This window comes from Tyto alba, unplaced genomic scaffold (genome assembly GCF_018691265.1).
Source record: "Tyto alba isolate M040663 unplaced genomic scaffold, T.alba_DEE_v4.0 Super-Scaffold_16, whole genome shotgun sequence".
Taxonomy (NCBI): Eukaryota; Metazoa; Chordata; class Aves; order Strigiformes; family Tytonidae; genus Tyto; species Tyto alba.
This window is the reverse complement of record NW_024881278.1, coordinates 8,391,577-8,417,911: the sequence shown is the minus strand read 5'-3', so window position 1 is coordinate 8,417,911 and position 26,335 is coordinate 8,391,577. Positions and strand designations below refer to the sequence as shown.

At 54.5% G+C, this 26,335-nt stretch overlaps 1 protein-coding gene across 1 annotated transcript; it reads right to left on the bottom strand.

The window, feature by feature from the left end:
- Nucleotides 1-21,244: 21,244 nt before the first annotated feature.
- On the bottom strand, nt 21,245-23,555 carry FOXA2 (forkhead box A2). The gene is made up of 2 exons (XM_042789668.1): nt 23,469-23,555; nt 21,245-22,773 (listed from the first exon to the last, which is right to left on the bottom strand). Exons 1-2 carry the CDS (start codon nt 23,553-23,555, stop codon nt 21,511-21,513), a joined length of 1,350 nt encoding a protein of 449 aa, XP_042645602.1. The 3' UTR covers nt 21,245-21,510.
- Between the last annotated feature and the right edge of the window lie 2,780 nt (nt 23,556-26,335).

Sequence of the window (26,335 nt, the reverse complement as noted above, 5' to 3'; positions counted from 1 at the left end):
GATTGCTGCCACCAAGTTCCTCATGAACTTGGCACACCCCAAAGCCACAAGAGGAATGTGGGGCTGGGTCACCAACTCCCTATTTTTATTTTTTTTCAGATCAGAAGCAACTCCTTTAAATGTCATAGATTTGTAAAGGCCAGCTAATGGTGACTCATAGAGATAAAGTTCCCAAGAACTCTGAAGGACCACAGAAGCCTTGGTACCATGGGCTTTCAGTGGGACTGAGCTGTGTCTGGATAAGTTGCCAAGATCACCAGTCTTCAGAGAGCACCCCACCACTGGCTTAGGTCTCCAGTGCCACATAGGATGAGGCACCTGCACCATTAATTCTGCAGGTGATGTAGGTGTTGGATGTACCACTGAGCTCAAAGGGGGACTTGTAGTCTCAGGTGAAGGAAGAGTATGTGTAAGAAAATAAACATCACCCAGCCTGATCAGACCATCAAAATAAGTAGTCTATACCTGGCCCCTCAGTAGCAAATAATAGATATCTAAAGATTAGGACAGGATATACACAGCGATATTTTTCCTGAGTGCTCCTTCTCACAGCTTGAGGTCCCAGTGGCTGAGAGAGGGGAGAGATTTTGTATGCAGTAGTCTCTGTAAATATAACCAATTCCTGTCTAAACACATGGATCTATAGCATCCTGCACATGGACCTATAGCGTCCTGCCTGTGGACCTCAGATCAAAGTATTCCTGGTGTGAGAGACCACATGCCATGGTTTGTGTCAAACACACAGGGACACATCCTGAATCCAGAGCAAATCCAGAGTAGCGCCATGGTCCACAGCCACATGTTCTAAAAACTGAGTAAACATTGCAGCCCCAAGGCCTCCAAAAGCTTTGATCCTCACCTTGCATTTTGAAACACCTAGGCGGGCACAGATATTTTGCAACAAGGGTCTAACAGAACGGCTATAACAAAGAATGCAACTTGAAATACTCCTGCATAGCTACAAGCCAGCTTGCACCCCTCAAAGGTAATAAAACCACCCATGAGGCCAGGTCTTGGAGGACTGTTCTGTCCTTGAGACATGCCTGCGTGTTGACGGCACAGCCAAGGGCTCATTGGCAACAACCACGATGCTTATCACACTCAAAGCCGCAGCTCCTGCACGCCCAGCTGGTGCATAGAGCCATGTCAGGATATGCCCTTTTAGCCACTTGTGCTTATTTACTCTGTTAACATTTTAAAAACAGCTGAGTGAACATGGGGATTTTAAAGCCAGGCCATAAGGAGCACCCAGGGTAGGATGGAGAGCCCTGCCACGAGGGAGGAAACCAGAACACAGCACTTGCTGCTACTCACATTCTCCTCTCTCCACCTTGGAGTCACCACGCAGGCACCTCCTGCTGCTGCATCACAGGTGGGATGGGTGCCCGGGCCCAATTTGTGGGGTGGAGCTCACCAGGATTGGCCAAGGTGGGGGCGGGGAAGGGCTGGACTGGTGGTGTCACTCCCTTCTGCAAAATCCCAGCGCTGTGGAGGTGGGAAGGGGCTTCTGCCTGGCCAGCCCGTAGCCCCCCACATCCTCCTGCCCAAAGCTGGCCGCGGTGTTTGAGCTGAAGCTCCTACTTTGCTCATTTGTGCTGCTCACTCTGCACTGAGTTAAAGCTTTCAGAGAGCCAGATGAAAGGTTTTCATGGCTTTCTGTCGGCTTTGTCTCAGAGCAGGCTGGGTCCAGCTGAGGATGCAGAGCTGGGCTTTGCTGCAGGGGACAGCCCTGAGGTTAACACAAGGCTGGAACAAGGAGCTGCTGTGCCATGGGGCTCGCGATCGAGCCAGTCAGGAGCGTCGAGAAATTAGTTGACTGTGGTATAGGATCAAACTCCCCCTGGGCTGAAAATCCAGGGTGCTAAAAGGCTCTTAAATCTGGTGGGTTGAAGATAAATGGGAACCAGTTGGCCGGACCTGCTCCCAGGCATACCCACACTGGAAGCAGAGCACAGCTTTCTAGTAGCACAAGTGATTAATGAGCACAGCAGACTAATTATGGTCCTCTCCGGCCACAAAGCTCTAATCTGAGAGGCGTTCTTAATGAACTCCTGAGGCTGCGATTGGACTTCTAGGGTAAATCACTTACATTTTAACACAGACGGAGGAAACTGCTCTCTGAGTTAGCAACCAAAGCTCATTCATAATTGCTTGTTTAAATATTTTTCCTTCTTCATCGCTGCAGTCAATTTGCCGCGTGCATCCTACGCAGAGGTGAAGCCAGCCAAAAAGGAAGCTTTCCTGGAAAAATAACAAAGGTACTTTCAGCCACAGAAATCCCCATCTCGAATCCAAACAGGGAAGCCTCTGTCCCTTGCCAGTGTAGGCAGGGTTTCCGCCTGCCTGTTATTTGACATAGCAGAAGAGTTAGCTTAGGCAGGGGAAGGGGCCGCTTCTCCTGCTGCGGGGTGGAAATCCTTGTCTTTCTAGGTGCTCTTTCCAAGCTCAAGTCTCACACTCGGTGCTGGCGGGCTATTTATTAGGCCCTGCATTTCCTGCAAGGGTGGATAATAGCCGAAAGCAATGCGAACACGTGGGGAGCAGGCTGCAGGCAGGCTGGGCAGCCGCTGCCTGGCAATGGCAAGTTGCACGGAAAAGCCGTGTCACCTCCATGAGCTGCTTCGTTTCAATGAGAGGAATGAAAAGACTGGCTCCTGAAGCTGGGGGCTCAGTTGCAATCATCCGGCAGTTTGCAGGGAAGGCGTGGTTATTTCGTGCAAGCTCAGGGTGCAAAGGGATGTGAGGAGGTTCAGTTTAGCCCCCCTGCCCCTCTTGTCCATGCACGGTATGCTGCATCCAACCTGCCAGAGCAAGAAAGGGGCACGTAAGGGAGAGGGGATGTTCCACCTGGCGTGGGAAGGGACACGTCTACAGCATCTTCAGGATCGGTCCCCTCAGCGCCAAAATGATGCCGAGCCAACGAATGAATCTGAACTCTTCCTAGCATTGTTAGTGACCTTCTCGGTGACCCAGAGCCACTCGGTTAACCTCTCATGATAATGAGATAATGAGAGCCTCCGATGGGTAAATATGCAATTACAGGGGCTGTTTCAAGAGGGCAGGGGTGGCTGGGCAGCGGCCGCTGCAGCCCATCACGCGCACGGGTAGTCCTGGGCACCCTCCAGCTATAATTAATGGGGGAGAAAAGCAGCTTTGCCCCACTGGCGAAGTGGGCCAGGAGGAGCCACGCGCTCAGATGAGTGCCCAGCAGGTACATCCGAGCAGGTCAGTGGGCCAGGCATGTTTGCTTTCCTATCTTCTATTATTAATAAGGAGCTGGACATTTCCCACAGCGTTCATTACAGCTGAGAGAGGAGAGGGCGAGTGGCACAGACGTGCTGGAGGAATGCCCTGATTTTGCTCAAATAAAGGTTTCAAGCTCCTTTCTGCACTGGGAGAGGATGTGTCTGACAACGCTGAGATCGGGGGGGCTTTGGTAACAGGGGGTCTCGCAGCCACAGCTGCCCCCTCCGTCCCACAGCACCCTGAGCTGATTCTCACCTGCCTCCTGGGGCCTCCAGATCCCGTGTGTCACCTCACCTTCACCCCACTGGGTCTGGGAGGGAAGGGTCTTGCTCACTTTCAGGAAACCCAGGCAGGCATCAGTCTTCTTTACATGTAGTGCCGTCATTTTCATGGCAGACCCCATTCAGAGGGGATGCTTTGCAGGCTCAGGAGGACGCGGAGCTGGTGTGTGAGTGCTGGGGCATCTCTGGGTGATGCTTGGGAGCTGCCACCCCTCTGTCATGAGAATGGCGTGCAAATAAAACTGGTCAGGTACTGGTTTTGTGCTTGGTGCTTGGGTGGATCACCATGCCACGAGGTATGGCTGAATGACCTTCTGTAGCACTTGCAATGGGACGAGTCATGGCGAGCAGGTCCAGCAAGGCTGCTAAAGCACCAGGAGACACCAACCTCTTGTTAAAAAGCCCACAGCAGCACACAAAACAGCTTAGAGACCCCCCCCTCCCTCGGTACGCCAGAAGAGACTGGAGCTGGGGGAGTCCTGTGGGCGTTGGCTGTCCTCCCTCCCCGCCGGGGTGGCTGCGCAAACACGGTCAGGCGAGATAAGGCGTGTGTGCACAGCACTCCGCCAGGAATTTGGGGCCCGGCCCCCCGCCGCCACCACCTTCCCGACAGCCTCCTTCACCCGTCTTGCTCCCTGTGCCCCCTCGTTTTTTGGATACCCGCTGGGGACACACAGAGTTGCTCTCACCGCAGCATCCCTGCCATAAGCCATCATGCTGGGGCAATGCAGGAGATGACATGGAACACACAGCATTCCCCCTGCCCTCTCCCCCCCAAAAAAAGCCAATGAGAACATGAGCATCTGTGGAGCAGGAAGGAGTCGGGATTCACGTTTGGTTTTTAGCATGGGTGCAGGTAATGGGGATGCAAACACGGAGCCCGGGTTCCCTGTCAGCAGCAGAAATGCCTCCTTGCCCTCCTGCTGCCCCAGTGGAGGACTCAGAATAATAAAGGCCAGTTTTAAAATTAATATAGTGATACCTAGGAGATTAATCTTCCCGATAAGCAGACAGCAGCTTGACTGAATAGACCCATGGTTCAAACAAAGGTTTCTGTTGAGTAGGACCAGGTAAAAGACGGATGGTTTGTTAAACATTGCCAGCATACTTTGCTAGTGCCATTCCCCGGTCACAGCTAATGGCAGCCGGGGCATTGTGTGGCAGATGCAGTTGCTAATTTCAGCCAACTTAAACGCTATTTCTTATCTTTGTTGGTCTTGCCGAGATGAAGGTGGTTTTCAGGATTTTGAATGCACTACACTCACGCATGGAAAACATTCCTGATGGTCTCAAGATGTAAAAAAAAAAAAAAAAAAAAAAAACAAACCAAAACCCACCCAGTGTGGCTAGCCAGATAGGAGCAGAGTGGGGGCTGCTGGCTCAGGGCTCCCCAGTTTTCACAGCAGAAGCAATTTGGGGGTGGCGGAGCTGCCCTCCGCTTCACCTTGCCCCTTCCAAGTGCATTAGGCAAGGTCCAAGGAGTGCCCAAAATGTGTTGAGCAATTTGGACTTTGCCCCAGCCTCTCGATAAGGGCTGTTCGTCCTCCCCAGGTAGCTGCTGTGCCTTTTACCCAGGGGCCCATCCCATGGAAGCAGTTCTCCCTAAAAGCTGGAAAAAAAAAACGTGGGACCAAAATCGGCTTTGCAAACAAAACCACTGCGCAACCTCTTTCTTATTTCCCCGGCAGCTCAGCAAGCAAAAGTGCTCACTGGCTCTGTCTGGGGAGGCTTGGACAGCAAAAACAGGGCAGATCGCATCAACTTCTCTGCTTCTTCATCAACTTCTCTGCTTCCTCCTTCCCCATGTCGCCCACCAGAAATTAAAACACTAAAGAATGGTGTGTCAAGGCCACTCGGGTGCTCTTCAGCATCAATTATCATCACTCCAAAGGTCTCTGCGGCTCGCACCTATGTAAGAGCTCCATCTATTTTGATTTCCACCCAGACGGGGTTTCTGGTGTCGCCCTGTCTGTGCGTCCCTCCCCTCCTAACCCTTGAACTCCTTGGCTGGTTTCAATCAGATTTGTCAAGACAATAGCCGTCGGGAAGCTCATTAAGTTCTTAGGGGGGTTTGTGGACATAGGCATCTGTGTGCAGGCAAGAGGCTGGGGGCTGGCCACGGGGTAAAATCCAGCCACCCAGGACCCCCCTGACTTTCCAGGAGAGCAGGAGCACATCGCCCCACCACCTGAGACACTCCCCAGGTTTTTCCCCTCACTTTTTGGGGGGAGTTTTCCCCCTCCTTTGAATCCTTCTCGATATTTTTCCCCAAATCAGACACTTGCAATACCTCTTTTTTCTGTAGCAGGGCAGCCAGGATATCTAAGGGGGGTATAATTAATGGCATTATAACACTTTTTATTACTCTCTTAGGCATCTTAACAATGCTGACTCACACCGGGGGATTAGGACAACTACAGGAATATGAAATCCTTTGCAGGGCCGGGCCAGCGGGCTCTGCCAGAGGCAGCAGGCAGGCAGATTTCTGGAGGCTGGGATGGGGCCAGGAGCTGGGAGCTGTCTTGTGGGAGGCATCCCTGCCAGGCAGGACCCACCTGGGATAACACGAGTCCCATCACGCGCAGTGCTGGATATTTCCTGCATTGCACAATCATGCACGGACGAGATGCATGACCCATCCTGACTCCCCCTGGGTATTTCCTCTGCACCCCCATACACGTGGGGACAGACCCAGGGTGCCTAAACATCACACAAGCCCAGTGGTGCCTCCTGCTCAGGCACTCCAGATGCCTGGAGGCAGCCATTAATTAAATGTAAAGTGTCCAAAAATCCCAAGAAAAATATTTTTTTTCCCAAAAAAGTTAGTTGATATTATTATTATCATCACCACCATTAATATATTGTTGTTGTTGCTGCTATTATTATTATTTTGGTATTAGACCAGAACACCCTGAATATGGACATAAACTTGACTTTGTCTGCATTTTGTCGGGGGGATTTGTTTGACTCCTCTGAAATGGCTGGTACCTGTGGCCGTCAGGCCCTGGGTGCAAGAGGCTGGGTGATGAGGAGCTGTGACCTGGCTCAACCGTGACACAGGCCGCTTCCTCTTCTCAGCTATAGGCTTCAATGTATATCAGGGAGGAGGAGAACGAAGCTCAGCTGCAGTATGTACAGATATCCATCACAGGCTGGCTTGCCTCACGTAATTGCTGCACGAAGCATCTGTGGTTTGGTTAACACCAACACCTCCAAAATTAAAAAAAAAAAAAAAAGGAAAAAAAGGAAAATATCTGACCAAGGGTCTTTTCTCCCCTCTCTTCTCCACTACCCATCCCAGCCATGCTTCTCAGGGGAAACAGTTGGAGGCAAAACAATGCGTGCTTGCTCTCGCCCTGTCCCCCACTGCCTGCAAATCCATGCATGGAAGGTTTCGATGCTATTTTGGTGCAACCTCTTCACCATGGCTTGCTTTAATCCGGGCCCCAGGGCCGAGCCCTCTGGGAGCAAGGTGACCCCAGGAAAGAAGCAGCATGCCCCAGCGCAGCTCCCGCGCAGCTCGGCGGAGCCTGGCCCCAGCCCTAGGGCGAGGGGTGTTTGTTGGAGGCCGGGTGACAGGCCCCAGCATCCAGCCAGGATGCCACCAGCCTGGTTTGGAGGGTGAACGAGCGCTGGCACCACTCGGGCAGTGGCAGAGATGGTGCCTTACGCCAAGACACCTTATCTTATGGCAGAGAAACCCACAGCAGGGCCATGCTGGCAGCGTGTTCCTGCCAGAGGCATTATACTCACTTTGAAAAAAAAAAGACAGAAGAATTCAATTGCCAAATATATTGTTCCGGTAACTGTAACATAAATGACTCTGGGTCTTGCCAGGTTACAGAGCTCCTGTTAAGTAGTTCCTGCCATGTTGCAGTTAGTGCCTATTGTTATTGTGGAGCACCCGTGCTCCCGTTCAGGATCACCCTGCTTTGAAGTAGGTGAGGCGGGTTCTGCTGTTTCCTCTTTGCTTTGTTTTTTTTCTTTCTCCGTCTTTTTTTTTTTTTTTTTTTTTTTCCCCCAGAGTCCCAAGTCTACGATTTAGGCTTGAAGCACAGCCTTCAATAGTGGTGGGGAAATCTGGCAGGTGTTGACAGACACACACACACAAATTTGTGCTGCACAGGCATGAGGTGGGAGAGAAGTAGTGTTGGCTCCCATTAGAGAAGCTCTGGGGTTTGATTGTTGGGTTTATAACTTATTTAGGATGGCTCAGACAGGGGTGGGGAGTGCCTGTGCTACCATGAAGTGTCACTGCAGTGGATGTAGGAGAGGCAGAGAGCCATTGGGTTTCAGAGTGGGGGTCTAGCCAAGTTGGGAAGTCCCCAGCAGGACCATGAGGATGCTGTCCCCAGCCCTCTCCAGGTGAGGAGGTCCCCTGAGCCCAGGTACCCCTCCTGCACCCAGGGCACCCCTCGGGATGGAGCTGGGGCAGAGCCGGTCCACACTCTGTGGCTGAGCCTGCAGACTTTCTCCCTGACGCTCCTTCTCCCAAGCTTATGGATTTTATCCAATTTAAATGGCAAGGATTTAAAATGCCACCTGAGTTAAAAGGACCTGATTAAAACCGTAGCCTCATCATATTTCTTAAACATGCAGTTGCATTGCTGTATTTACATTAGTGTCAACTTTAATTTAAATTCTGCATAACTATATTTGCTCCCCTAAATTCATTCACCAGGAACACAGCACAAATTACTCTGCACTAACTGCGCTTTCTCTTTGTCTATGGCGGAGCGGTTTGGAAATTAACACCATAAGTGAGTGGTGGGAAGTGTCATTCCGCCTCTTTAATGTCTCATTAATTAACCCATCTGGGCCAGGAGCAGATCGAGGCCCTGAGGTAGGTGCAGTGCAGGTCAGGGGCTGGCAGGGGCTGGGGTGCTGCCTGGGATTATTCTGCTTTGGCTGCTTGGAGGGCTGCTCCAGCGGACCCTCCAGGCTTATTCCTCACCCTTTCAGGCTGGGCTTGGTTTGAGCAGGTTTGTCCCATTTTAGGGTCTGCTCCATAGCCGTCAAGTATAAGGCTCAAGCTGCTGGTGAAACAGCAGAGCCTGTGCGCCCTAAAATGAACCCAGCCTCAGTTTTTCTCTAATTCTGCACCTTCAAAATGGAAATTACATTGGACTCAATGATCCTTATGGGTCCCTTCCAACTTGAGAAATATTCTACAAAATACAAAACTAGAGTACCCCAACCGTGAGGGCTGAGGAGATACCAATTGGGCATAACAATCCTGCCGCTGTGAAGTCATCCGAAAAACTCTTTTCTTGAGGGTTTGCAGGACCAGGTGCCTCTGGAGCACTCTCACGGGCTTGTGATGGGCTCGTCCCACCAACACGGGGCTCGTGGGGCCGCGGCAGCACCCCCGGGCACGGGGCCCGGCCAGGTGCTCAGCAACACCAGGGACACGTGGGGTCAGCTCTTCAGGCAGCACAGAGACAATAGGAACCCTCCTGCTTTTCAGCCCATCCTCCTGACCACCCACCAGGGAAGATGGGGGAAAAGGGAAAAAAAAAAAAAAAAAAAACAAAAAAAAAAAAAAAAAAAAAAAAAGCAAGCCCCGTCGGTTTCTCAGATTTTGGTGACAGAAGCAGTGTTTAAACTCGGTGTTTCCTGCAGGTGTGCTCTGTGACTACAAACGCTGAATGTGAGCTCAGCCAGGCAGGCATTTTCTTTAGTCCTCAGCGGTTTGCCTTTTCACCTCGTAAAACCCTTTCAAGCTAAATAAACCTTATTACAACAGAACCGCGCGGTGTAGACAGGCTCCCAAAACCAACAGCCTGGGGTAGGACAAAGAGTAAAAATAGCAAAGCATCCCCATCGGCACCAGCGCTTGGCTCAGACAGTCAGACCAGCCTGTGCCGTAGCGTCCGACCTTGCTATGTATTTAATTTTAATTACAGCATTTGCCTGCCCGATCGGCAACGACATCGTTAAAGCAAAACAAGTGGTGGCCCAGGTGGATTAGAGGGTGATCTTCAGGGACACTGGGCACAGCGAGGGAAGGGGAATGGAGGCAGGAGCCTGAACACAGAAGGACCTGCCCCTGCAAGGATATTGCCACCAATATTTGCCATCGCTTATATCCAGGTGGTGGGAGATAGATCCCAGTGCTGCACGGCAAGGACAATGCATGCTTGTGCTGGGAAGGCTGGCTGTGCCTGACAGAAATATGAAATATCGCCTCTTGCAGCCCAGCCCATGGTGGCAATGCCCTTTATCTTTTGGAGCACGGCACCTCCACAGCTGGAACTACTGCTCCAGGCATGGATGCAATCCCACACGTGTGTGTGACAGGGGCACACGCAAGGACACGTGTGTCGGGGTGCACTGCCAGTGCCTTGGTTTCCTTCCCAACCCTGGGGGGGTGACTCAGTGGGAGAAGGGAGACCCGAGTGGGTAACGAGGGGACATAGTGACACCAGTGGGTGCCCAAAAAGGCTCTCCTGAGGAAGTGAGAGCAAGCTGTGGGGGGGATGGATTGCCCCTGAGCATCGGCAAGTGGCCCCCAGGGGTGAAGATGGCATCCGATGTACTGGAGAGGACGTTTTGCAGGGGGGAAATACGGGAAAGGCGAGGCGAGATTTGGGTGGATAAGTAGAAGGCCTGACTTAGCCACGACGCCGCAGCTGTGCTCTTATCTGGCCGGAGGAAGAGGCTGAACAACAAAAGGGGCTAAGAAGCCGGGTTGATGCATGGGAAAGCCATTGGCCGAGCATTGTGGCTGCCCTTCTGCTGAGCAAATAGTTCAAACTGTTCATTCCCATCTCCTATTCTCTCCCTGGTACATTGTTTGTGTCCTTGCATTTCATTCTGCGAGGAAGATTGCTCTCTGGGCCTATAAGCAAACAGTCCAGAAAAGAGCCAACTATCCTCTCCTTTTCCCTGGAGAACTAGCATTTTTATTTCAGCTCCAAGCTGTCAAAGAGCTGGAGAGTTTATGTCAGTATCCTGAATTAATTGCTTTAAGCTGGAGCAGCCTATACCAGCCACCAAATGTCCAAAGATGTTTATTAATAATGTTTCCTCTAGGTTTTTTGGTGGGGTTTTTTTGTTGGTTTTTTTTTTTTTTTTTTTTATTCCAAGCTGTGCTTTCACATCCAGTGCCCTCTATTCACCGCCGAGGTGGCGTGCCTGACGCCGGGCAAGGATGGCGAAATGAAAGCCGCTTATAGGGAATTAAAAAAACCTCCCGAGGTATTGTCAGCCCCAGCACTCAACATGTCGGTGCAGCGGGCAGAGCCGGCAGCTCGGAAATCTCCCGTTAGGACTTTTCGGGCAACAGGAACAAGAGGAGTAAGATGAATTGCTGGAGGGATGGAGAAGGAGTGAACCCTTGTTTAAACACAAATATCTTTGGTAATTAACAAAAGTGGCGAGGAAATTACTGATGGAAAAAAAACACATGAAAGGTAAATGGTTTTGTGTTTAAACATGATATATTTTAAAGTGTTCCCCAGCGTGAAAACCCCTGTTTAAGGGAATGAAGTAATAAACCAATTTATATACCAATAGAAAGTCGAGATCCTGAGTGCCTTTGTGTAAATTTTCCACTTGACTTTTCATTATCTACCTGAACAAAATCAATCTATATGTATGGGATCAACATGCAATATGAGAGATAAAAGACGAAATAAATGTGCTTTGCATATCCCGCAGATAAAAGCCACCAGGCTCCAGGCGCTGCCTCCTTTCCAGGCAGATGCATTTTAGAAAATAAATCATTTTGCAAAGGAAAAGAGAGCAAAGCAGAGTGGTTCTTCTTAAGTGTTTACTCCCTCGCTTGAAATATTGATCCTGTCAAATGAACAGTGGTTAATAAGTAACTCAGGAAAAATATGCCGGCTCTCTCCTTGCTCCCTGCCGGAGCACGGACCCATTGCTCGTCCCTCTCCAGCTCCGGGCAGCAGAGCCCCAGCGTGTCCTCACTGCCAGCCGGGCCTGGGCACAGCCCAGAATTGCTTGTGGTGCCCTTTGCCAGGAGGAGCAGAGGAAAAGGAAGGTGACTGGGGCAGCAGAAGGGGGACAGATCCCCTGCAACCCGCAGAAAGCACTGAAACCCCCAGGCATTTAGGCATCTCGAGACCTTCCTCATCCCAAACCCTGACATACCTCAAACCCTGCTGCATCCCAAACCCTGACACATCCCAAACCCTGACACGTCCCAAACCCTGCTGCATCCCAAACCCTGCTGCATCCCAAACCCTGACACATCCCAAATCCTACTGCATCCCAAACCCTGCTACATCCCAAATTGTGATGCATCCCAAACCCTGCTGCACCTCCAACCCCACTGTGACCCAAACCCTGTCGCACCCTAAACCCTGCCACACCCCAAACCCCACCACACCCCAAACCCTGCCACACCCCAGGCCCCCTTGCTCATTCCTTGTGGCCTTGCCCACAAATGGAGCTAGGATCCCAGCTCATCAGCCGCTTGCACACTGAGTCAGCTCGCCCTCGCCTCACCCCAGTAGGAGCCATTCCTCACCCAAAATGTCCCTGGTTTCATCTCAGAGAGGAGTACTGCTGTCAGATGGGGGATCAGCTAAACTAAATTGGGTTAGTGTGTGAATCAAAGTAACATTTCTGAGGTGTGGGAGCAGAGGAAGCAGTGCAGCACAAGGAGAAATGCTCCCAATTTTTTGAAAAATACACCAGTGAGTACAGATTTTGCTCAAGCAGCCCCCACATCCCCAGTGAAACCAGCAGTTGCTGCGTTAATGACAGCTAAAATACATGTCCCTGCAGCGTGATAACCCAGAGCCTGGGTTCAGTGGAGCCTGGAGCAACTTGGGTTCAGTGACTGTCACAGCAGTTTGGGTGACTTTTCCCTCTAACCCCACCTCTCCTCCCCGCTTCCTCTCCCAGGACCTGGCTGGCGCTTGGATTTTTGTGATGACAAAGATCGTCTGGTTTCATGGATCCCAACGTCTTGGAGAGCTGGGTGATAGCATCCTCTCTCTTCTGTTTTTTTCTTTATGGTCAGGTGAAGAGGCAGGAACTCCTCATGTGGGTTTTTTTTTTCCCTTTAGTAACAGGATATAGAAAAGGTTAAGAGGCACTTCAGTAGATACAACCCCCTCCTGGGCACAGAGGGGGGGGGGGTGTCTTATTTCTGCAGAAACCCCGGCCCCGTTTCTGCAGCAGCAGAGCCTGTCACCCTGGTTAATATATTCCTCCTCATAGCATCCCCATGCCAGGGGAAAGCAGCCCCTCTCTGGTTCATGGGCAGGGAAGCATCTGTGTCCCTCTAATTTTATTTTTTTGGGGGTCTCTGCGTGTCTCCGGGCTCTGGCAGCCATGCTGGGAGCATTTCTCCAGATCAGGCATCAGATTTTTGCCTTTCCTTATGCAAAAGACCCTTTCCAGACTATTTCCTTTTTCTCCCCCTAAAAAATCCAGATAGGAGGAAAGCGATGGGAGAGGAGGGTGGGAAAGAAAATTAAACAAAGAGGAAAGCAGGGGCGAGCTGATGGCTTTCCAAACCAAAGAGTTTGTCAGGGTAGTCCTGAGAAACAGATTCTGCTGTTGGCTCAACATCTGCAGCTATTTTATTAGTTTGCTAATGATGTCTCAGATTGGACCCGGGGGTGACAGAAAGTTCTGGCAACCCTTTTTGAAACAAGCCTCACCTTCTGCCCCCTCACTCCCTGCTGCCTTACCCCCTCCTTGCGCCCAGAGTCATTGGGTTTTTCCCCCCCCCCCTCCCAGGCCATCCACTCAGGAGCAATGTTCTGCCCCCTCCCGTGGGATACCCATTTTCTTGCCATTGGGGATAGAATTAGCCACACTGTGTATGATGAGTTACGTGGTGTGGAGGAAGACAGCAGTGGGGAGCTCCAAGGTAGAAAAGCTTTGGCATAGGAAGGGGTTTGATCATCACTTTGGGGGGTATTTTTGGCTATCAGAGTTTGTTCTCCTCTCCAAAGCCCTTCCTGAGCTGGCTTTTAGCGTAGCACCAACGTACACCCCTCAAAGAGCTCCAGAAATTAATTAACTCCTCAACTTTCTCAAGGTGCTGTTACAATTTTTTTTTTCTTTTTCCCCACTTTCTTGAAGCCTAAAAGGATCCATCCTGGCAAAGCAGCTTCTTAAGCTTCCTCCAGGCCAGGATAATGCTTCTGCCCATTCCCGTCAGGAATTACTGGAGCGTGACACAGGTATCACACACAAGTACAGACACAAAGAGGCAATCGGAGATGGGAATCTGTAGCTTTAATAAGAGATGCCTACACAGCAGCAGCATGCTTGGTGAAGCCCACAAGTTTGCCCCAGCCACCCCTGATGCTGATTCCTTGTGCCATTATTAAAATAAAGAAAGAAGAGCAAAGGGGAGCGTAGGTGCAAGCAGCCAGCACCGTGCAGCCACTTTGCTGTGTGCCAAAGGCTGCCGGCGACAAGCAAAGCATTTCAAGGTCTCCAAAATCCTTTGGTATCGATGCCTTCGGTACCAGGCTACGAGGTAAAATAACCACGTTCTCACTCCTCTGTGCTGTTGGCACTCAGTAGCTGTTTTCCAGCTGCAGAGAGATGAGGGTCATTTTTTTTTTTCACTGCTTGTGAGAGTCAAAAAAACCTGTAGAAAGCCAATCCTTCCCCAGGCATGGGTGAGCACCTTGCTGTGGCCTTGCATGGGTGGTGCTGGCAGTGACGGACGGCTTGGCCAGGTAGAGATGTCCCGGCAGCAAGGGTCTGGCTGCAGAAATCCCTGCAGCCTGCAGCAAGTGGGATGTCGAGGGCTTTTCTGCCCCTGTGATTTGTTAAAAAAAAAACTCCCCTGGCAGGTGGGAGGGAGAAGAAGGGACCCGCCGCTGTGGTCCTCACCCAGTGCCCATCCTCATGGCAGCAAGGCTGCTCACAGCCTCACCTGGCTGCTCTGCCCTGCCAGGGGAAACAGCCCCTCTCCCCTGGAAAGGGGGTCTGTGGCCAGGGGGAACCAGAGAGGGTGGAGTGGGAGTGAGGCGGGCTGTGAGGAGAGGTGAGCTGTTGGCATCGCAGGGAGGGGAAAAGGGAATGAAAGGGGGAAAAGGGAATGAAAGGGGGAAAAGGGAAAGAAAGGAGAAAAAGGAAAGAAAGAGGGGGAAAGGGAAAGGAAGGGGGAAAAGGAACAAAACTAAAAAAAAAAAAAAAGAATGGGAAAAAAGGAAAGGAAGGGGAAAAGGGAAAGAAAGAGGGAAAAGAGAAAAAGGGGGGGAATGAAAAATGGAAAAGGGAAAGAAACTGAAAAGGGAATGAAAGGGAAAATTAAAGAAAGTGGGGAAGAAAGGGGGGAAGGCAAAGAAACTGAAAAAATTGAAAGAAAGGGAAAAAATTAAAGAAAGGGAGAAAAGAGAAATAAAGAAAAATAAACTGGAAAAAAAAAAAGAGGAAATATACTGAAAAAAGGGAAAGAATGGGGGGGAAAAAAAAAAAAAGAAAGGGAGGGAAAGGCAATGGATGAAATAAAAAAAACTGAAAAAAGGGGAACAAACGGGAAAAAAAAATGAAAGAAAAGAAAAAAGACAAAGGGAAAAAGAGCAAGAAGGAGGGGGAAAAATAAAGAAACTGAAAAGGGGGAACGAAATGAAAAATAAATAAAAGAAATGGGGAAGAGGGGGGAAGAAATTAAAAGAAGAAGAAAGAAAGGAAAATAAATAAGAGGAAAGGGAAAAAAGGTGGAAGGAAATAAAAAGATCGGGAAATAAATAGAAAAAACGGGAAAAAACCATGAAAGAAATGGAAAAAAGGAAAAGGAAAAAAGAAAAAAAAAATGAAATAAAATGAAAGAACGGAAAGAAAGGGAAAAAGAGCCCGTGCGACACGGAGACACGGAGACACGGAGAGCGGTCCCCTGCCCGCGCTGCCTGCGCGCCAGCCCGCGGGCTGCGGCGTCCCCGCGGCGGGACGCGGCCCGGCACACACCAGTGCACACGCGTGTGCAAACGAAACCCCCGCCTCGGGTGGGGTGGGGGTGGGAGCAGCCGCCCCCTCCCCGGCCCCGCTCCAGCGGCTCCCCCCGAGGAGCCGCCTCCGTGTCATTTGCGTTTTTTAAAAAAACTTTTTTTTTTTTTTTTTTTTTCATGCAATTTCACGCCCGGCTGCACCTGCAAACATAACGGCCCGGCGGAGCCGCCGCCCGCCCCGTCCCCGTCCCCCCCCCCCCCCGCCGCCAGCCGAGCCCCGCGCCCTCCCGCCGGTTTCCCGGCCCGCTCGGGGCCCTTGGCATTAGCCCTGCCCGGGCCTCTGCCAAGCTCGCCCGGGCCGCTACTGGGCTCGCCCGCGCCGCCCCGGAGCCCTACGGCCTGAGGGCAGCAGCGGCTGAACAAACCGCTGTCCGTCCTTCCATCCTTCCCTCCATCCCTGCATCCCCCCATCCCTGCATCCTTCCATCCCTGCATCCCTCCATCCCTGCATCCCTCCATCCCTGCATCCCTCCATCCCTTCACCCGCCCAAAATAACGTCCCGGGCTCGATACAACTTTTCCCGCTCTCCCGGGCCCGATCCGCACCCCCGGCTCTGCCCGGGCAGCCCCCCCCCCCCCCCCCCCCCCATTGCCCTGCGATGTCCTTGGCTGCTCAAGTGCACGGCAGGATGGCGAGTCAAACCCCTCCGACCGGCAAAAAAAAACCTTCCCCCCGCGTTGTTTAGAGCCGAACCCCGGGTTTATAGGGGCGCTCCGCAGACCCTGTGTCTCTCGGGACAGCCCGACCCCCCCGGGACACAAGCGGTACTTAAAGAACAATTGGGGAAAAAAATAAAACAAAACAAAACAAAAAACTGATTGCGGTGTCCGGCCGAGACTGCGAAAGGTCTAGTTTGCTGGTTCGGGATTTTTTTTTTCCTTTTCTTGTTTTTCTTTTTTTTTTTAATTATTATTTTCCCAATAAAAATAACTACCTACCAAATTCACCTTCCCCCCTGCTCCCCGGCTCCGTCGGGAAAGGATAAATATTTCGCTCGCCACCGTGAGAGCCCGAGCCTGGAAAACGACCGCAGCGAGAGAGAGAAAAAATAAACCCAAACTCCTCTCCTCCCGAAACCCGCCGGCCCCAAAGCCCCGTTTTTAGCTCCACTGGCGACGAAGCTGTCCCGTAAATAAGGAGCCGGCAGACTCTGCATCATCCTTTAATATTTACTCTTTTGAAAGTTAGGCAGGGCAGAGGTAACAAACTTTGAATGATTTTTTTCCTCCTCCCCTTTTTTCCATCCTCTTCCCTACCTGGTTTTATGTGGTTTCTGGATTAATCTAGTGCGGGGCAGAAGCGGACTTTACCCGACCGAAATATAGGATTAGGACTATTTCTAGAAGAAAGAGGATAGTGTGAACTGCCTTTAGCCTGCAATAGTCTAAAGCAGAATTACAGCTTGTAAAATAGGTCTCCATCAGTCTCCCAGGAGACGAGTTAAGCCCTACTTGGGTGTTCCAGCTCTTTTTAGAACTAGCAATAATTAGACTCATCTCACCCCCGAGTTGTCCGGTGCTGGTTCTTTTTTTTTTTTTTTTTTTTTTTTGGGGGGGGTGGTGGTGGTGGTGTTGTTTTTTGGAATTTTTTTGTTTTCGTTGTTGCTTTGGGTTGGGTGTTTTGTTTTGGATTTCTTTTTTTTTTTTTTTTTTTTTTTAAAGATCATCAATAAATGCAGTTTTGCCGACAATCCCGCCGGCGGGCGCGGGCAGGGCCGGCAGCTGCCCGTACCGCCGTTACCGGGGCAGGCTGCAGGCTCGGGGGGAGGGGGGGGGGCCGGGGGGGGCGTTGGGGCGAGGGCAGCGAGCCCTCCTTTGCCCAGCGTGGCTAGCGCAGGGCGACCCCACCAAACCGCTGGCTGTGCCATCTTCTTTGTGCTTTGATGTCTTTGGAGCCATCGCTGCATGTCATTAAGGGGGCTCGAATAATCAAAAGAAGTGCTTTTTCCCCCTCGCGGATGGGAAGTCGGGGAAAAAAAAAAAAAAAAAAAAAAAAAAGTGACGGAAAGCGACCCGCTCGGTCCCCCCGAAAAATAAAGCTGTTTTGGGGGGGAGGGAATTAACGGCCGAAACGGAGCTGCCCCGCTCTTAGACGGGGAAACGGCTCGGTGCCCCCCGGGAAAGGATGCTCCGGGATGCCGCGGGGCCGGGGCTGGGCCCTTCCCACTCGCGTCCCCCTCCCCGCGCGGGCGACAGGCGTTTAATGACAAGTAATTGGCGAGCGTGTAGAGCTGTATTACGAGCGGGCCGGGCTGTTATGAATTATTGAGAGCCCATTAGCCGCCGTGCGCCTTCCCCTCTTGCCGGGGAGATGTAACCTGTCACAGCAGCGGGGACACACGCGGGGACACGCACCCACCCGCGCCTGCCCTCGCCTTCCCGGGCTCGGAGACAGCGGCCCACGGCTGCCATCGGAGCGAGGACCCGGCCCCGCGGCCGTGTCCCCCCGCAACTTCCCTGGGCCCTACAGCCCCCGTGGGAAGCATCCCGCCGGCCGCCGCCTCGGTTCTCCCCAGCGTGGGCAATGCCACTCGTGTCCGTGTCCGCTGCGGGCGTGTAGAGCGGGCGAGCCTCGGGAAGGGCCGCCGTCCCCGCCAAAACTCCCGATTTCCCCTGTATCAAGGAAATGCGGGCGAGAGGAAATTTTTTTTTTCCTCTCCCCTTATGTTTTTTTTGCCCACGCGGGTGCAGGAAGCCGGGCCGGGTCCTGGCCGCCGGCACCGGCAGTGTCAAGGGCAGCGGCGCTTTGCCGGTGTCACGGACACGGGAGAAACGCCCCTTCGCAGAGTGGACACGGCGTGGTCGCTCCCAGCCCGAAACAAAAGAGTGTCACGGACCCGGGGAGCACAACGGGGGGGAAAGAGGGTGGAAGAGGGTGAAATAAAAGGTAAAAACAAAATAATAATAATAATAAAGGTGAAAACCGAGCGTCCGGCTCGGAGGAGCGGGAGAAGGGCGGGAGTCTGGCCCCGCGCATTCGCGTTCCTCGCCCACCCTCCTCCGCCCCAGCCACAACGACTCGCCCCCTCTGCAAGGTTTTTTGGGGCTGAACCGGGCAGAAACGGCGCTGCGAGCCGGCCCAGCCCCCGCAGTACCCCGCTCCCCCACGGGCTGCGCCCCCCGCACCCCCAAATAACACCGTCTTTTCTCCCCTCCCCTCCTCGCCGTCGCGCTTTTCCCTACTCAAAACGGCTCCTCGGCTGGGAGAGGAGCGGTGGGGTCAGGACCCCCCCAAAACGCGGGGGCGAGGCGGCAGGGAGCATCTTTCCCTCCCTCCATCCCTCCATCCCTCCATCCCTCCATCCATCCTTCCTTCCATCCCTCCATCCCCGTCCCGGTCCCCGCGGTCCCCGGGCCGCTTCCCTCGCCCCGCTCTTCTCCCCTCCGGCTCCAAGGCGAGCTCAGGAGGAGGAGGAGGAGGAGGAGGGATGGAAGAGAAGCTGAAGGTGGGAGTTAAAATAGAAGGAGAAGCAGGAGAAGGAGCGGCGGGTGTCACCTACCTGCGCCCCGGCCGCCGGCCCGGCTCTGCGGGAGCTGGAAGCATCCCGGCATTTATTGGAGCTGAAACTGTGCTACTGTTGACTTTAGCACAAAGCAAAGATTTCGCTGCCCGCTAGTTTAAAAATGAATATTTTACCAAGATATCGATCAGCTTTATAAAATTCAGTTAAGCACAATGGCTCAAAAGGAGAGCGGGGGGTTGGGGGGGGGAAGGAAAGGGACGCAATATAATATCTGTGTAAATTTGCTGAAGTATGACGTGGTGTTGAAAGTTTACCCTCCTGGAATTTGGATCTAGATTTCCCCCCCTTTTTCTCCCTTTTTTTTTTTTTTTTTTTTTTTTTTTTTTTTTGTTTACTGACTTTGTTTATTCACAGATCACGGTTGCTTAAACCGGCAGGGGCAGAATGCACTTGCAGCAAGGCTGGGGGAGGGCGAGGGCGAGTTGTGTAGGGAGGGGGACACAGAAAAATGCCAGGGAAAAAAAAAAAAAATAACGTCTAGCGTGGGGATTTTTATCTTTTCTCCCCCTCCTCAAGTCCCCATCCTTGCATTCAGCGCGAAGCAGGCCAGAGGAAGAGGAAAATAAATTTTAAAAAATTAAAAAAAAAAAAAAAAAAAAAAAAAGCGAGGTGGGGGAAAGACCTGCTTCTGGAGCGGGATGCAAACGGCACCTTGCGGGGCCGGGGCGGTGGGGAGCAGCGGCCGGGGGGGGGGCGTCGGGGGACACGGCCAGCGCCCGCCACCCTCTCCCCAAACCGGCGGCACCCCCACGCCCGTGCTTCTTCCCCGCGGGAGCCTTTTATGTGCTAATGAAACACATTGCATGCCTTGGTTCACAACGTGTGTGTCCTTGCCGTATAGAGACGGACAGATTTCTGGCTGGATCCCTGTTTTGTTTTTGGGACGGGGTTGGGTGTTTTTCTTTTTTTTTTTTTTTTTGTTGTTTTTCTCTTTCCCCTCCCTCCCCCCTTGTCTCTCTCCTTCTCCCCTTTTCTCTTCCCGCGGACAATGCGGAATTTTAAGAAGGATTTGAATGTTATTTCGGAAAGTAACATCTATGAGTGCCGTAAACGCGTGGGAAAAACAACAAGTGGTTGGGAAGACGGGCAGGGTATTTACGGTAGGGATGCGGGGAGGGGGGAGGAAATAAATGAAAATAAGGCCGGGGGTGTCGGTGGGGCGGCCGGAGGGCTCCGCTCCCGGGGCCGGGCCGTGAGGTGTTGAAAGGCAAAATAAAAAAACTCTGTTTTTTTCGCCGCCGGTTTATCCCCTCGGTACCGCGGTGTCCCCCCGGCCCGGCCCGGGATGCGCTGCCTCTCCGTCCTCCAATCCACCCCCACGGCCCCTCCTGTCCCCCCCTCGCCCCCCACCCCCCCCCCCCCCAATTAACGCTGCCCGGTAATTGCGGGGCGAGAGCTCCCGCAGCCGTGCCGTCCAGAGTCCCGTGCAGGGAGTTTTTTACTCTCCCCGCTCCAGACCCCCAAGTTTTAAGGGGGTACACCGGCTCCTCGACCCTTCGGGTCCGCCCCTCTTCACGCCCCCCCCTCCCACCGGGGCGAGTCCCCCCCCCCGAGGGAAAGCGGCAGGAGCTGCGGGCCGGCACCGCCGCGCCGTCGGGGCGGCCCGGCCGGGGATGGCGGGGGCGACGAGGGGGTCCGGCGGCGGAGACGGGCGAGTCCCGGCGGAACAGAGATGCAGGGGAAAAAAACCGCCAATAACACTTTAATAGAGTTCTGTGAAAATCTGGCTAGTCGCTACCAGAATACACATTTATAAGCCATAAATAAAGCATACAGAAACGATAAATTAATCAGATCCAAGTAGTTTACTCTCCCGGTAACATCAAGCGTTTGTTTCAATTACAACGATCTATCCTGCCCTTTTTTTTTTTTTTTTTTTAATTTTTTTTCGTAGTTTTTTTCCTCTTTTTTTTTTTTTTTACCCCCTCTTTTCCCCCTTTTTACAATGTTACAAGACTTTTGGTCCTCAGATTCAAAACTAGCATGGGTTTCACAATGAAGGAGGGTTTCGTTTTGTTTGTAGTTTGTTGTGTTGTTTTTTTTTTTTTTCCCCGTCACTTCCACACAAAAAAATAGATATATTTATACCTCCTTGCAATGACGACAACGAAAAAAAAAAAAATAAGCCAAACATAAACCCCCCCTCTCCCCATCCCCTCGTCCCCAACCCACCCCTCCCCATCAAAACAAACCACCCCACAAGGCAAATTAAGGGAATCGCAGCCCCCCCTGGGCATGGGTGGCTTTGGGCCGGGGAGGGGGAGATGACCAACACGCCTGCCCTTGGCGTGGGCCGAGATGCTTGCGAGACACACGGCTGGTGTTTCCCAAATGGATGCAAACATCTGGAGCCAGTGGAAAAAAAAAATTAAAAAAAAAAAATATATATATATATATATGTATATGTACCGTGCTCAACAGCGTTCATAGTCCATCGCTCTGCTAGGGGGGCTGTGCGGGGGTACAGGGGGCTGTTCCCCCTCGCCAGGGGAGGTTTTCCCCTCGCCCCTTTTAAGAGGAGTTCATGATGGGCCGGGAATACACACCTTGGTAGTAAGAAGTCTCTCCAGCTAAAGGGGAGGACTCTAAGCCGTTTTTGTTCGTTACGGCCCCCATGGCCAGGCTACCGGGCATGGGCGAGGCGTAGCCCGAGTAGTGCATCACCTGCTCATAGGCCTTCAGGTCCATTTTGTGGTGGTGATGGTGGTGGTGGTGAGGGTGGTGGTGCTGCTGCTCGGAGGAGGACATCAGGTTGTTGATAGAGAAGGGGTGGTTGAAGGCGTAGTGGTGCTCGGGCTTGAGGTGGGCGTCGTGGGGCAGGCCGGCGTGCGGGGGGGCCAGGAGGTGCTGGGCCGGCGAGGCCGCCGGTTCCCCGGGGCTCAACCCCGGCGTGCCCTTCAAGTCAGCCAGGGCACGCTTGTGGTCCTGGCACGGCGAGGCGCTGGCCGGGGACTCGGCGCCGGCTGAGCCCTCGGAGCCCCCCGAGGAGCTGCCTTCCCCCAGGGGTTGGCTGGGGGGCTGCCCGGGCCCCTTCTTGCCCCCGCCGCCTGCCCCGCCACCTGCCCCGCCGCTGTCCTTGGCGGCCAGTTGCTTCTCGCACTTGAAGCGCTTCTGGCGGCGCAGGTAGCAGCCGTTCTCAAACATGTTGCCCGAATCGGGGTGCAGGGTCCAGAAGGAGCCTTTGCCCGGCTTGTCGGGGGAGCGGGGCACCTTGAGGAAGCAGTCGTTGAAGGAGAGCGAGTGGCGGATGCTGTTTTGCCAGCGCTGCTGGTTCTGGCGGTAGAAGGGGAAGAGGTCCATGATCCACTGGTAGATCTCGCTCAGCGTCAGCATCTTGTTGGGCGACTGCTGGATGGCCATGGTGATGAGGGAGATGTAGGAGTAGGGCGGCTTGGCGTGCGTGTAGCTCCGCCGGTAGGTCTTGGGGTCCCGCGAGCGGTTGAGGTTGGATTGCCCATAGATGGGGCTCATGGAGTTCATGTTGGTGTAGGGGGCCAGGGCGTTCATGGAGCTTGCTTGGCCCCCCATGGGGCTCATGCTGGGGCTCAGGTGGGCACCCATTCCCGCCACGCCGGCCGAGCCCATGCCGGGCATGGCCCCTGCACCCGGGGACATGCCGGTGAGCGAGGGGCTCATGCCCGTGTTGGCGTAGGACATGTTCATGGAGGTGGCAGCCGTCATGTTGGCCGTGGTGCTCATGGCCGACATGGTCATGTACGTGTTCATGCTGTTCATGCCCAGCCCCGCGTTCATGTTGCTCACCGAGGAATAGCTCTGCGGGGGCAAGCGAGAGAGAGGAGGGAGATTGGGGGGGGGGGGGGGGGGGGGGGGGGGGGGCGGGTGGAGAGGAGGCAGGTGAGTAGCCCCGTCGGGGACAAGGGCAGCCCGGCGAGCGGGGAGCGGTGGGGGGACACCCCCAGCCCAGCCCGGATCGCTGCCGGCGAGAGGCTCTGCAGCTCCGGGCTCCGTGCCCCGCGGGGCGGGAAGGGTTAAATCCCGGAGCGGGGGTGGGGGGTGGGGGGGGTGTGTGTTGTTTTTCTCGTTAATGAAAAACAAATATATATAGATATATATAGATATATTAAAAAAAAAAAAAAAAAAAAAAAAGAGAGACGGGATAGCAGCAGGATCGGCTGATCTGTCCTGGAAAGGGGAGTTGGAGGAAGGGGCAGGGACGTCCCTCCTCGGAGAGAGAAAAAATACATTTTAATGGGGGAGTGGAGAGGGGGGGGGAAGTAAAAAATAGCGAACCGCCGCCCGGCAGCACCCCACTGCCCCGCGCCCCCCCGAGCCCCCCCACCCGCGCTGCCCCCACGCCCCTGCCCGCAGCAGGCAGCGCCCGGGCTCGGTATTTGATGCCAAAGTTAATCTCGTCCCGGGGCCGGGCCGGCGGGGGGGGGACCCCGGCGGGGAGCGGGGCGGGCCGGGCCGGGGGTGGGGGGCGGCGGAGCCCCGGCTCCCTTCCTTACCTCGGGCTCCCCGTAGTAGTTGCTCCAGTCCGTGTGCTCATGGCCTTCCATTTTCACCGCTCCCAGCATACTGGAAGTGGAGTGCATGGCAGTTTAAAATTTAACAGCCACAACAAACGACGACAGAGAGCAACCCCAAAAAAAAAAAAAAAAAAAAAAAATGTCCCCAGCCCTCCCTCCCCTCCGTCGGAGCCTCTGGAGGAGGAGGAAGAGGAGGGAGGGAGGAAGGGGGGGGGGGGGATCGAGCGGTGCTGGGGCTGGGGTGGTTTTTTTTTCGCTGCTGCTCCTTGGGTGGGTTTTCGCAGCGCTTCGCGGCGAAGAGTCGCCCGGAGGCGATGGAGGAGCCGGAGGAGGAGGAGGGAGGAGGGAGGAAGAAGAGGAGGAGGAGGAAGAGGAGGACAAGTGCTGCAGTGACGTGGGTGCCCGAGTGATATAGCACGGAGCGGCCGGGCGAGCCTCCAATCCCCAGGTCCTCGGCTGCCCATTTGAATAATCAGCTCACACCTAGGCGGGAGCGGCTCCTCCGCGGCCCCCCGCGCACCTATCCGCACCCCGCCACCGAGCACGGCGGGCCCGGCAGCACCCCGGGGCGCCGGCACGACCCCCCCCCCCCCACCCCCCCGTTTGCAGGGGGATCCCGTGGGGAACCGATTTCCATCACCCACCCCGGGCAGCCCCGACGGGAGCCGACTCCCTGCCCCCCCCCCCCCCCCCCCGGGAGTTGCTTTCCAAACACACACACCCTCCTCAGCACCCCCCACGGGAGGCAGCTCCCAGCACAGCCCCACGCACCTTTTCTCCCCGCGGCTGCCCGGCGGACCCCCCGGTGCCGGCGCTCAGGCCAGCGCCCGCCCGGCCGTGCCGCGGCTCTGCCCCATCGGCGGGCCCGCCAACCGCCGCTCTGGCTCTTCCCCGGGCTCAGGTACCTACAACAAATTCGTAACTAAAACAAATAGGGAGGGCAGGGAAGGAACGGGAAGGGGGGAACCGGGGGGGGGACGCGGCGGGCGGCGCGGGAGAAGCGCCGTCGGGGGCCCGGGGGCTCCCCCGGCGTCGGGGCCGGGCGGTGCGGGGTCCCGGTGGGCGCCGTCGGGGGCAGCGCCGCCTCTCCCGCTGCCGAAACGCCCCAAAGGATGGAGGAGAAGTGGGGGGGTGTGTGGGGGGGTGTGGGGGGGTGGTGTTGGGGGGTGTGGAGTAGGGAAAGAGGGAAAGAAGGAAGGACGGACAGACGGACGACAAAAAATCACCCGTTTCCAAAACCCACCCGGCTCCGCCGCCCGCCCCATTGGCGCTGCGGGCACGTCGGTTCCCGGCGGGGTCCAGCCGGCGGAGGGGGACCGGGAGCGGCTCCTTCCCGGGCAGGAGGGAGCGAGGGGCTTCCCTCCACCTCCCCTCCCGTTCCACCCCCCCACACACCCACCCACGGGCTAGGGCCATGCCTCCCCCGGCTCCGAAGTACGGCCCCGGCCGCCTCCACCGCGCCCTGGGGATTTGTTTTTGCCTGTTTCATAGATCCCCACCTATATCTACCCACCCTCAAAAAAAACCCCCAAAAAAACCAAAAAAAAACCCAACCAGAAACCGCTGGGTTGGTTTGTTTGTTTATTTATTTATTTATCGCTCCCAAAGGGGGGGGGGGGGGGGGGGCGGGAAACAAAACAACAAAAAACAGCCCAAAAAACCGCATCGATCGGCAAAGTCTGGCGATAGTTTTTAAATATTAACACAAAGCCAACAGAGAGCTCAGAGATCTCGGCTCACCGCGGGGCTCCCGCTCTGGGAGGAAGCCTGAACCCCCCCTCGCAAGACCTAGCACCCTTAGGAGTCATCGCCAAACGAAAAGACAACCCCCTCCGCCGCCCCCTCCCCCCCGCTTCCAGGAGGGCACCCTCCTATCGCGATAGCCGCTGCGACAGTGGCAGCCCTCCTATCTCCCACCCCAGCCCTTTTCCGCCCGTATTACTTGGGGGGTGCTTGGGGTATGACCCGAGGCGGTCTTCCCCCGGCGAGAAAAGGGGGGGGTACCCCCGCGGCGAGGGGCCCGTCCCGCCGGCTAAAAGCGGTGGCAGGGCGCCCCCTGTCGCCTGCCGTAGGTCCGCAGGGCCGGGGGGGGGGTCGGGGGGGGGACCCCCGGGGGGACCCCCGGGGGGTTGCCGTGGGGGTGTGCATCCCCCGGGGCGGGGGGGCGGGTCTCACTCCAAATATCTCAAGACCCTTCATCTCCCCAAGAGACCTCTTCCCCGCGGAGGGACACACACACCACACACCCTATCCGCACCGGGTGCTTTAGATTCACCCCAAATCGAGCGTGAATAATCCCCCCCCCCGAAAAGGGCTCCTGGTTTAGGTGCACCCCGCATCTGACTTAGCACAACCCGAGCCCAGACTCTCCCGACCAAACGCATCCCCATGGAGCTTTTTGCTCCTTTGGAGCACCATCGAAAGTCTCAGAAACGAGGGAGAATTCAGTAAAATTAGCGACGTGGCTGCTGGACATGACGAAGATCATCGGTGCCGCGATCCTGCCCGCCCTCGCTGAGGACAAGGTGTGGTTACAGTGTTAGCATCGTTTCATCCCTCAACGCACGAGGTGCGGGAGGTGAGCGCATGGTTTTGGGTCTGGAAGTTCCCAGCGAGCTCCAGAGGAGGAGGAGGAAGGCCATAATAAGAATTTCCCTCTGCGATATAAACTCACCCACCTCCAGGCCTTCGTCCTGCAGCAGCCCAGATGTTAACGTGTTCCGAAGCACATCTGGCACCTCGGCACAAGCCGGGGACTCACAACCACCCAGAGCTCTGCAAGTCTTCGGGCTCACACAGCTCCTCAGGTTAGCAGCACTTTGAATTTTCTTGCCACCAAAGACAGA